Below are 12504 nucleotides of genomic sequence, written 5' to 3'. Positions count from 1 at the left end.
CTAGAGAAATCTTGACAAAGAAAAACAAAGTTGGAGACAACATGCTTCCTTATTTTCAACCATATTATACAGCTATGGTACCAAAACAGTAAGGCATTGGCTTAAAAGGGCTTCCCTAGTGGCTCAGATGGTAAAGAATCTGCCTGCAACGCAGGAGACCTGGGTTCAATCCCTGGGTTGGGAAGATCCCCTGGAGAAGGGAATGGCAACCCACTCCAAAATTCTGGCCTGGAGAATTCCATGGACAGAGAAGCCTGATGTATAGTCCATGGGGTCACAAAGAGTTGGACACGACTGAGTGACTAACACCAACTATTGGCATAAAAACAGACATATAGTTTATACAGATCAACACAGCAGACTAGAAAGCCTGGAGATAAACCCAGGGATATATGGTCAATTAATGTTCGACAAAGGAGCCAAGGATATGTAATAGGAAAAGAATAGTCTCTCCAGGATACAGTGCTGGGAAAACTGGACGCCACACGTAGAAGAGTGGAACTGGGCCTACACCATATATAGGACTTAACTCAGAACGGATTGAAGTTGTGAATGCAAGACCTGAAACCACAAGACTCCCAGAAGAAAAACATGGATGGCCACCTCCTTGACATCAATCTTGGTGATGATTTTCTGGACACCAAAAGCAAATATAAACATATGGGGTTACATCAGTCGAAAAGCTTCTGCACCGCAAAGGAAACCATCAACAAAATTAAGAGGCAACCTACAAATGGGAGAAAATATTTGCAAATCCTATGTCTGAAAAGGGGCTAATATCCAAAATATTGGCAGGTAATATCCAAAATATATGAAGAGCTCAAATAACAGTAACAACAAAAAATAATCTGATTTAAAATGGGCAGAGGATCTGAACAGACATTTTTCTACTTAAGATATAAGATGGACAAGATATACATGGTGTGGGGCGTCTCCCCAGGCTCACATGAGTCATCTTCGCCTCCACAGAGCAGAGGGAGGGCTGTCCCCAGACGTGTCCCCCTGAAACCCAAATGCACTCCGTTAACCTTCATGACTCATAGAAGCCGCAGAAAAGAAAACATTAAGACAGATCTGGTAACATGTTTTATTCATATGACTTTTCTCCGAGTGACTTTCACATCAGGAATGTTTGGGTTTTATTTTTTAGTTTAGGTTTTTAAATCAACTTTTCCAATAAGCAACTAGTGTTAGCCCACATAAATATGCTACCAATAAATGAGAACGCTTAATGGCTTATTACATGCTATGTATGTGCTTAGTTGGTAATTTGTGTCTGACTCTGCAACCCCATGGACTGTAGCCCACCAGGCTCCTCTGAGAGTCCAGGGGATTCTCCAGGCAAGAATACTGGAGTGGGAAGCCACTGTGTTTCCCAGAGGATCTTCCCCACTCCAGCATCTCTTAAGTCTCCCAAATCAGCAGGCGGGTGCTTTACCGTCTGAGTTACCAGGGAAGCCCCCCAGCTTCAACTCCTCCCTCGTCCCCTACGCACAGGAAATTCATTCTGCAGTGTTGTTATTTCATGCTTTTCAACCAAAAGTCAACTTTTAATAACTTTTGACAATTCAGTTGTCAACTGATAACACTGTCAACTGATTAGCCTGAAAAAAATATATTCTTGTTCAATACGTAAATCAAGTAAGTTTTCTAGACATACACCCATGAGAAATTCAGGAAGACAGATATGTTTATTATTCATTAATCTTTTGATTACAACCATTATAATTTTTTTGGTTTAACTTGGTAGCAAACTTGATTAATAACACTTCTAGGAGTTCACAATTTCAAGGCTAAGGTTCCGATTAAGGTAATATGGTTATCAATTTAATATAAATGAAGCTTTTTAAAAAGGGTGAAAGCAGTCTGCCTCTTACAGGAAAATATAAATGATCCAGACTTTAGTCCTAATAACATAAGTACACTTTAGTGCTACAACAGTTAAAGAGAAAGATCTTAACTAAAGATCAGAAAGGAGCACCGCTACATTCTTCTACAACATTTATGTTTTGGCCACAGCATGCTAGCGTGAGGAAGGCAGTGTGCTCAGCACTGGCGTGCAGAGTGCGGTGAGCTGCGCTGCAGGAAGGCAGTGGTGCCGGGCGGACAAGGCGAGGGGCGGCTCCCCAGGCTCCCGTCAGTCATCTTCACCTCCACAGAGCAGCAGGAGGGCTTTCTTATAGTCCCCAGACGTGTCCCCCTGAAACCCAAATGCACTCCGTTAACCTTCATAACTCACAGAAGCCACAGAAAAGAAAACATTAAGACAGATCTGGTAACATGTTTTATTCATACGACTTTTCTCCAAGTGATTTCACATCAGGGATGTTACAGAGAGTATCCTACTGATAAGACTGATGTTTACCTTTTAATTTTACCCCTTAAAAGCTCAGTCCTGTCTAAGACAGTTAAGTGTGTTTTCCCCTCCAGTAACACAGCGAACAGGTAAGCTTTTATACCATGTTCAACTCAAGCTTTCTGAACAAACTTAAGTCTCTGTCACACGGTATATGTCTGGCCATGGTGGGTGGGCCACACTGGGACTGCCTGGCTGTATGGCTTTGCCTCAGACAGGAGGGCAAGGTACATTTTGCCTCTGCTTGTCCCATGCACAGATATGTGTGACTGGTTATGTTTCAAGCTTTGAGTCACCGGGAGGACTCTGTAGTGCCCATCAGCCGAGCCACATCTCACACACGCACGCAAGGAAAAAGCTTGCTCAACTGAAACGCTGCTCTGCACACAACCCACATACCCCTTTATCAAACATAAAGACAGAGACAGGAAGGAAAGAGGGAAGGAACAAAGGCAGGGGGGAGGGGGTGGCGGTGGTAGGGGGAAGGGAGAAGAAAAACTCAAAAGGCTTTAAGCCAAATTTAATCACAAACCAGTGTCCCTTGCTTTTAAAAGAACAAAAATGATAGCAATACTTAAGCTCTTTACTTATACCTAATATGACCTGTTTGGTTCTTTGCTGAACTATGAACCAATACCAGAAACCAGGTGATAACAGACAAGAAAGAAAAGACCGATACATTAATAAAAGAAAGGAGAAACTGATAAAGACAGCTGGAACTGATAAAAGGCAAAAAGAACAAACATTACTGTGGACAAGACTGGATTTAGTGAGTCATCTGTCACCACTACTAAATAACACTCCTAAGCTCACCTAGAGCCTCAGCCTCACCAGGAGCCAACCCTTCACCCGGGAGCCAGCATCTGCACTTCAGGAGACACTATGCCAAATTCTGTACCTCAGAGCTCTAATCACAACACTAGAATTTTAAAGTTGACAGAAGAATCGGGTTCTCCCATCCATATCTTCCACGTTATTTATTGTCCTGCTGAGGATTTCCAAACATAATTTAAAGAAAGGTTTTACTACCTTAATCATGGAATAAAGAGAGGTGCCAAAATTCTTCCTAAACTCCTTCCTGATGTTATACAGATCAATCTCACTTCTGGAAACCACAACTCTGATGAGGGTATGATCATCTGTTCCAGCTCCCTTTGAAAAAGAAAAAGAGAGACACACATTGTTTAAAAATATCAATTATAGCATCAAACTCTCCTGAGTTGGGTGAGTCAATAAAGTAAAACAAGTAGTAGAATTCAACCACCTGTTTTAAGGAGGGGAAAACAAACCTCAAGGTCTGTTCTCTAAAACATATTACAGAGATAATTTAGATAGAAGATTCAAGGCATGCACTTACCTTCATAGCATAGTAGAGGGTTTCTGCAAGGTAGGCAGGTATACTGCGAATGGATTTCACTAAGAAAATAAATATAATGGTCACAGGCTATTCTCATGTGAAAAGGATTAAGTAATTAAAATCAAAGGTGCCCCATGCCTATGGCTCTTCTTAAACACAAGTATGAAAGTAACGCAGGTCAAAGAGCTGCTCATTCACAAGCTGCTCTGATTTCACAGAGCATCTCCACAGACGGTGGCTTGAGTTCTCCTCAGAGTTCTGAAGTCTACACAGAAAGGCACGCGGCACAGGGGCTGCTGTCACCCCCTTTCTGCTATGACCACCTTTCTGCCGAAGTTTTGGCAGCCTGCGCCGTTAAGCCACAACCTCCTTCATCCCCACGAATTATACAGATCTCCTAGGAGTTTTCATTTCAATATATTCAAGCAAACAATGTACACCATTACCCTATGTAATCTGCCAACCTCAGACTATCTGCCTGTAATCTTAATCTAGGTATTCCCTCTGTATTCTATAACATCCATGATTCACACAGAGCCGTGTGAGACTTGCCCATTTTGGTAGAAACACTCAGACAAACAGAAGAGCACCTTCCCTGAACATGTACACATCTACTGTTATGTTAGGACTCCTCAGAACGCAAGTCCACTAGCTTCAGAAACTATCACATAAAAGTTCCTTAATATTCAAAAACAGGGAATTCCCCAGTGGTCCAGTGGTTAAGACCCTGTGCTCTCACTGCCAAAGGCTTGGGTTCAGTCCCTGGTTGGGGAACTAAGATCCCATAAGCTGCATGGTATGGCCAAAAAAAGAACAGGAACACTTAATACACAAAAATAACAAATCGCTGATTGGAGGCTGTATTTTCTCTTTTCCAATACTTAAGAAAAACAGCTACTGGTAACTAAAACTGTCATAACTTTTCTGTGCATTCTATTTTGAACGGACCATCTAAAAGACTTCTATTAAAATTCATTAACTACAGATTGAAATGAAAGGCTACTGTTACTGCTGGTTCGTGCACACATTGAGCTTATTTTCCAGAAGACAGACAGCACAAAAACTTCAGCTCAACACCATATACTTGGAACAAACAGCAGACAGAGGTTCACTCCAAACCCATAATGAAAACTGGGACTACAGAAAACTTACAAACTAGATTTTCCCTGGATCTGGAGAGTATGTAATAATACTACAGTAAAATGCACAAACTCGGTCCTCCAATTTTCCACGTTATTGAAAATATTTAGCTAAAATAAAACTAAACTACTTATTCAGGTTAATAACCACTATCACATTTTCCATTATAGCAAAGATACTTTTTCTAAATCAGATCCCAACTTCTCAGTGTGCTTCAAAACTGTGACAATGGTATTCTAAAGAAAAAACTCCATGGGTATCAGAAATAACATTTACAAGAAAAATGTTTACCTCTTGAGATAACAATGCCCATACTTCAAGTTCACAATGAAATAGTAATATTTTTAATGCCACTTCAAAGTGATTTCTAAAAAAAAATTCTCTTAGTGTTTCCATAAGATAAAATGAAATAACCAGATATTACACTTTTTTGCAACATCAAAACAGATTCTGAATTGGAAATCAAGGAGTTTGCTTCACCCGTATGTCATGATTAAGTTCTCTTTTTATATAAAGAAATTGATGGTTATTTTTTACATATAGCTTCAACAGAATAAAATACTTTAGCTCTTAACACAATGAATATTATATACATTATAAAATTACTTACCAACAGCAAGGAGAAGCTGTTCCAAATTGCCGGAAGTCTCCCGGTCAATGGTTTCTTCAATTTGAAACCCGGATATAGTCATGTATTTGTCAAACACTAGAAAACATGAAGACAGTTTCTTAATCACATAGGAACCACTCTTTCCAGAAAGAAGACATTTACTCTAACCAAGTACTGTCTGACCAAACACAAATTTCCCCTTGATCCTTGCTGACAAACCTTGATTTTGCTCAGAGTCTCAATGTGCCAAGCTCAAAACAACAGATTATAAATGTTCGTTGTTCACTCATTTCCCAGCCCCTCCTTACCAGTTATAACCAGTAAAACCCAAAGGTAAATTTGCTGGAAAGGATTCTGAAAAATCTTTCTCTTTACTTACTAACTAAAAGTAATGGACGAATAGGATTAGTTCACCCTTGTCTTCTTGCTGTGAAAACGGCTCGTATGTTTGGAGCAACATCAGCCGACTTGTGACAATGAGGTACGGAGCATGAGAAAGAACCAGAGCAGAGAACAGCCGAGCAGCAAGCAGAAAGAGCCTGGGTCTGCCAAACCACCCAAGTAACGCCCGACAGAGAGCCCCACCCTAAAGCCACTCTCAGCAGGGTTCCCTGTTACTCACAACTGAACTACCACCCGCTAGAAGGACCGATGAAAATCCAGAGCAGAGCTCTGAGGTACCACCTACAGCTCGGTGATGTGTGACTATGAATAACAATCTAGTGGCCTATCTCCCTCGTTACCCTGACAGCAAAGAGTGAATAAGGGTCTCGAGTTTTGTAAAACCTACAATGGCAGTAAAAAGAATGATGAGATTTCCCAAGGTCACCAAAGGAAGAAAAAAACAAACCAGATTCATTCAGTAAAAGCCTGTTATGCATCAGGTATTTTGGCATACTGGCTCTTTACTTTCAAAATTAATCAAAGTACCTGTATCATACACATTTTTCTCACTCACCTCTTCTCAAGTGAGATACACTTCGTGTTCCAAAGATGGTAATAAACTTTTCTTCATCTGTTCCCCATTTCAGTTCTCCAGCCTGGAACAAAGCCTATAAAAAAAAATTCAAATAAATTGTTCCCCCATCTCATTTCCAGGTTCTTAATCACACATGTGCTGTATTCCCTGAATATTAATTTGCCTGACTCCTATTTATATTTCAATTCTAATATTTCCTTCTCTGAAACTCAGTTCACGAAGTTTGGAGCCACTTCAAAGCTCAGCACTGAACTCTGCCGCAGAAAATTAAAGGGTCAAAACAGTAAAGCAGAACAGTGCTCGGTTAAATGTTTCCAAAGCGTCTACCGTGACTTGTAATCATTCAAGAGCAATGACATGTGTGGTGGAGAGTCCTGATTACCTCACTGCTCATACACCACCCATTCACAGACCAGGAAGGGGTCTGTGATGTGTGTTATGCTTGCTCTGCAGATGTTCAATAATATATGATAAAACTCCATAGTCTCTTTACAACTGAAATTTATCAAATGCTAGCTACAAAAAGTTTTCCCATTTCTAAGAGATTACATGAATTTTTTTAAAGGCTGTGACTATAGCACAGTGCCTGGCATACAGCAGGCACTTAACATACATTTGTTGAATAGTTTGAGTGTCTATATTTACTTTTTTGCATGCAAAAGAATATACTCTCCAATATTCTTATCATTGCTGAAAGAATTATTCACAAACATCATCATTAAATCTGAGTCCACATATTGAGACGTCGGTAATTCATTAAAAGTCAAAGAATCAATCTTTATAATGTCTATGCTGCTACTGCTGCTAAGTTGCTTCAGTCGTGTCTGACTCTGTGCGACCCCATACACGGCAGCCCACCAGGCTCCCCCGTCTCTGGGATTCTCCAGGCAAGAACACTGGAGTGGGTTGCCATTTCCTTCTCCAATGCAGGCAAGTGAAAAGTGAAAGTGAAGTCGCTCAGTCGTGTCTGACTCTTCGAGACCCCATGGACTGCCGCCTACCAGGCTTCTCTGCCCATGGGATTTTCCAAGCTAGAGTACTGGAGTGGGGTGCCATTACCTTCTCCTATAATGTCTATACTACCATTTTAATCATTTCAAGGTAAGTATACTATTACAGCAAGCCAAATGCAATTGCTGAGACTACTACTGAGCTGTCCTTATGCCCACAGGAGGCGAACAAATGACAGGAGGTGATCAAAGCACGTGTTTGGATGCAGAATTTTTGGTCACAGTATGTTTGAGAATACAGGTGATACTACTGCTCGATCTATTTTCTTTTACACTTCCAGAAAAACATATTCACACCCCATATCGAAATTAACTTATTTTAATGATTAAAATAAACAGTATCAATCCTGGTCATGTGAGCATGTTCTTCAAAACTAAAAAGTTATTACAAGAGTCTTGCAAGTATCTAAACTTTAGAACCATATCAGGATGGTACAGACTTCTTAAGGTAACTTTTTTAATCTAATTATAAAATAACACATTCATTGATAAATTTTATAAAACAGAGAAAAAATGTAAATAAGGAAATTTAAATTACCAAGAATTATCAACTTTCTGAAGATACTGGCTACTACCTCTAGAATGTTCTCACATATACGTAAGATATACACATACATTAACACTTAAAAGTGGGGAATTACTCACCCTGTACAATAATGCATGCACTGCTGAAGCTCTCCTTTCTTATCAATTGTTTTATATTTCTAGGGTTATTCTCTAGTAGCTATAGCTTGCATGGAATTAACTGGTGAGATGGCTATTTTTAACTACAGTCCCCTAATTTTCTTGTAAGAATTATGTTTGGGATCATTATCTAGTCTAAAACTACTCCTAGGGAACCTGGTGGCCCAGGGGTTGACTTGGCACTTCCATAGCAGGGGGTATGGGGTCCATACCTCGTCAGGAAACTAGGAACCCACAAGCTACCCAGCACATCCAAAGTATTAAGAAAAAAACCTAATACTAAATAAATCATATGCAATAATAATGATGGCACCATCAGAGCAATATTTTAAAGTTTTTATTTTATCTTAAGGTAAGGCTTAAAATGGCCCAATATCCATGGAGCTGTTTTAGCTGAGGGATCGTCACACTTCCTCACTCTCCTGCTTCTCTAAGAAGGGGCTTTTCAGTTCCCCCAAGCAGTGTGATAACCTCCGATTCCCATGAAGAATACAGAGGTTTAGGAATCAAAAAAAGACCTGCTGCTGCTGCTAAGTTGCTTCAGTCGTGTCCGACACTGTGCGACCCCATAGATGGCAGCCCACCAGGCTCCCCTGTTCCTGGGATTCTCCAGGCAAGAACACTGGAGTGGGTTGCCATTTCCTTCTCCAATGCATGCAAGTGAAAAGTGAAAGTGAAGTCGCTCAGTCGTGTCCGACTCTTCGGGACCCCATGGACTGCAGCCCACCAGGCTCCTCCATCCATGGGATTTTCCAGGCAAGAGTATTGGAGTGGGGTGCCATTTACCTGGGCCTTGTATTTATCTGTGTTTGTATTTATTTATCTTAGATGAATTCTTAATCGCTTCTTAAGCCTCAGTGAATACTACACAGGAATACTGTTTCTATAGTTACTGATGGGGATTCTATAGCTCACATGATGAATTCATGGAACAGTGTTAGGCAATCAATAGAAGGAATTCAATAAATATTGATTCCCTTGTCCCTCCTTCCTTTAAGAGCTCAACTTTCTCTCCACAGAAAGTAGAAAACAAAGATTTGGTACGGGAAGAAGTAAAATCAGATCAACACACTAAAAATGTTTTTTAAACAAGTGAATTATCTACAGAATGTTCAATTGCCAGGTGAATGACTCACTGAGGCTTACCAAATCCCTGAAATAATAAGAATCTTCTTGGTGCCAGGTATCAGCAGAGAAAAAAAATTCAAAAGCTTATGAAAGGGCCCTTTAGTTGTCTTGGATTACTCTGAATTACGAAATCTGAAATTCTCACTGGGGCTTCCCTGTGGCTCAGATAGTAAAGAATCTGCCTGCAATGCAGGTGACCGGGGTTCAATCCCTGGGTTGGCAAGATCCTCTGGAGGAGGAAACAGCAACCCACTCCAGTGGTCCTGCCTGGAAAATCTCATGGACAGAGGAGCCTGCTGGGCTACCATCCATGGGGTCGTACAGAGTCAGACACTGACTGAGTGAGTAACATTTTCACTTTCAAGGGATTTACAGGCACACTGCAAGCCTGAGAAGCACCTCTTTACAGTGCGTGCTCCGAGCAGAGGAATCAGTGAAACGGAGGTGAGAATGTCCCGTTTGCACTCCGTGGCCTCACCCTGCAGCAGGGCTCCCATCACACCAGCAGCCCCCCGCCCGCTAACACAGGCCTCGCTGCGGGCACCAGAGACGGCTGAAGCTGCTCCTCTCACGGTGCCCACGGCCCTGAGAAGCAGCCAGGATTCCACTCCTGAGACTCAGAGTGTGAGGACCAGCTCGGCTCCTACGGAAGCGCACACAACGCCCGCCCGGAAGGCACAGGGCTCATCTCAACCACGCTCAAAGCCCTGACGTCGGGAGTACAAGTGTGCAGGCTGCGTCAGCTTTGTTCCCTCAAGGCCAAGGCGAAGCTGTATCTTTCCTTCCAATCTATTTTAATAAGCACATTTTGGAGAGGGAGAAATAAGAGAGAGGAACGAACAGGTAAGAACAGCAAGACTGTGGTCTAGTGAGAGAGGAAGGGCTTCAGAGGCAGATAAGCCCAGGTGGAAATTCCAGCTCCAATGTGACTCAGTGGGGGCCACGGGCTTGTTTCTCAAACCCCTGAGCTTCAGCTTCCTCATTTATAGAATGGAAATGATGCCCTCTATGTTAGAGTTATGCACTGGTTCACGCATTAGTTCTTTACTGAGTGCTAATCGTATGCCCTGGGTGGGCACTCAGGTCAACAGGCAGCTTCCAGGTCAGGTGGCAGGGCGGTGACAGGAAGCTTGAGATGCTCCCGTCTCCCCTGCAAGGAGCACCTGGCACACGTGGGCATCGGGCAGGGCGACCTGCAAGGAGCCAACAGGAGGGCTGAGCCCTGAGGAGGAAGAGGTGACGGAGTGGAGGCAGGGCGGGAGGAGAAAGCTGGAGGCGTAAGAAAGCGAGAGATGATAAAACCACATTTAGGGGCCTGAACTTTATCCTGCAGACACTCGGCTCCACTGAAGGTTTTTAAGGTTTTAAACAGAGATGGGACACAGCAGATTTGCATTTTATAAGGGATAATGAGGAAAATGTCAAATACTTCACACTGCCCCCTGCACACATTCATTTCCTTTTTCTTCTCCAGCCACACACAGATGATAGCATCCTAACACCATAACAATATCAACCCAATTTAGATTAGAATAACGTTCTCCTCTTTCCTATTAACAAAGTCAGATCACACATCCAAAGGCTGCTTCACAGCGAACCATCAACTGGAGGAGTGAATATAGCTTTTTCTCTTTCAATGGTGAATAACTAACAATCAAAATTTTATATTTTATTACAGGCATACCTCTTTATTGCATGCTTTACAGATATTTCATTTTTCACAAACTGAAGGTTTGTAAACAACCCTGAGTCAGGCAGGTTTACCAGAACAATTTTTCCAACAATGTTTGCCCACTTTTGTCTCTCTGGGTCACACTGTGGTAATTCTCATAACATTTCAAAACTTTTCATTATTATTACGTTTGTAATGGTGATGTGTGATCAGTGATCTTTGATGTTACTATGTAGTTGTTTTGGCATTTTTTTAGCAATGAAGTATTTTTATTTAGGGCTTCCCAGGTGGCACAGTGGTAAAGAATCTGCCTACCAATGCAAGAAACACAGAGTCAATCCCTGGGTTGAGAAGATCCCCTGGAGAAGGGAACGGCAACCCACTCCAGTATTTTTGTCTGGAGAATCCCATGGACAGAGGAGCCTGGTGGGCTACAGTCCATCGGTTTGAAACAAGTTGGACACAACTTTGCAACTGAGCTCGAGCACTGTTCATTTAAGGGAGATACACTGTTTTTAGATATAATGCTACTGCACAGTTACTGAAGTATCGTGTAAACATAACTTTTATATGCACTGAGAAACCAGGACAATTTCTGTCACTTGCTTTATTCTGATAGTCACTTTCGGGTGGTGGTCCAGAACCAAACCCACACTATCTCCGAGGTTAGCCTACGTGCGAAACGTGACCGGAGAGACAGGACTAGGGTATCTGCTTCTGGGAACCCAAGTAATTCCTTTGTTAACATTTTCCAGTTTTCAGGTCTCATGTTTCAAATTTCGCAACACTTGTTTCCTACATTTGACTACTTTACAAACCACATTCAGACTATAATGGGATTTAAAAGCAACTTAGCTACAAAAATGTCATTAGGGAGTTGCTGAAGAGCAAATGACGAAAGGACAATTCTATTTATAATTCTATCAAGGAAAAGGAGATGGAATCTTCAAATACTACAATAATGTGTCATTTCTTATGTAATAAAACACCATGTATTACTAAAATACTTTATTTTTTCTTTGTCTTTTCCTGCCAAGAAACTGACTGCCACATTGCCAGTAGCATTCATAACACCTGGTTTTCCTGTAAAATTCTCTATTTGGGGTGTGTTCCATAATCTAAAGAAAAGTAACACATCCAGGTGGAATTCAATATTTATATGAAATTTATTTTTTTCTGTTTCAGCTTTGGGATAAAATATCTTGTTGTCCAGATCAAAATGAGTGACACTGACTTACATGTGTCTTGTGATTTGTAAATAACCCATTAGGTTACTTTTAGATGCTATTATAAGACGTCATGGTTTTCCACTAGCATGGTTTTCTTTTCATTTCTGTCACAGTAAAGTCATCACCTAAGTCCCACTTACCTGAGCATCTTGTTCAACCTGTGCTTCATCAATTCTAGCGTCAGGGTCTCTATTAGCCTAGAAGAGATATGTCACATTATTGGATGACATGAGCATTTTCATTCAAAAAAAACAACAGTTCCACCAGAGAGTTATGCACATAAAGCTTTTTCTCTTAGGAATAATATGCTTTTATTAAGATCTTACCAATTCTGCAATA

At 41.3% G+C, this 12504-nt stretch overlaps 1 protein-coding gene across 2 annotated transcripts in view; it reads right to left on the bottom strand.

Annotated features, from left to right (window-relative positions):
- Positions 1-1073: 1073 nt before the first annotated feature.
- The window catches only part of ANXA5 (annexin A5), a 33173-nt gene continuing 21742 nt past the window's right edge, over positions 1074-12504 (bottom strand). For both annotated transcript variants that reach the window (XM_061419270.1, XM_061419269.1), the window contains 6 exons: positions 12306-12362; positions 6422-6515; positions 5464-5559; positions 3714-3772; positions 3386-3508; positions 1074-2200 (listed from right to left, as the gene is read on the bottom strand). In XM_061419270.1, coding sequence (XP_061275254.1) covers positions 2138-2200; positions 3386-3508; positions 3714-3772; positions 5464-5559; positions 6422-6515; positions 12306-12362 — 492 coding nt within the window. In that variant the 3' untranslated portion in view covers positions 1074-2137. The remainder of the gene's footprint in view (positions 2201-3385; positions 3509-3713; positions 3773-5463; positions 5560-6421; positions 6516-12305; positions 12363-12504) is intronic.

Source organism: Bos javanicus, chromosome 6 (genome assembly GCF_032452875.1).
Source record: "Bos javanicus breed banteng chromosome 6, ARS-OSU_banteng_1.0, whole genome shotgun sequence".
NCBI classification, from domain to species: Eukaryota; Metazoa; Chordata; class Mammalia; order Artiodactyla; family Bovidae; genus Bos; species Bos javanicus.
The sequence above is the reverse complement of the archived record's forward strand: the minus strand, read 5'-3'. Positions and strand labels throughout refer to the sequence as shown.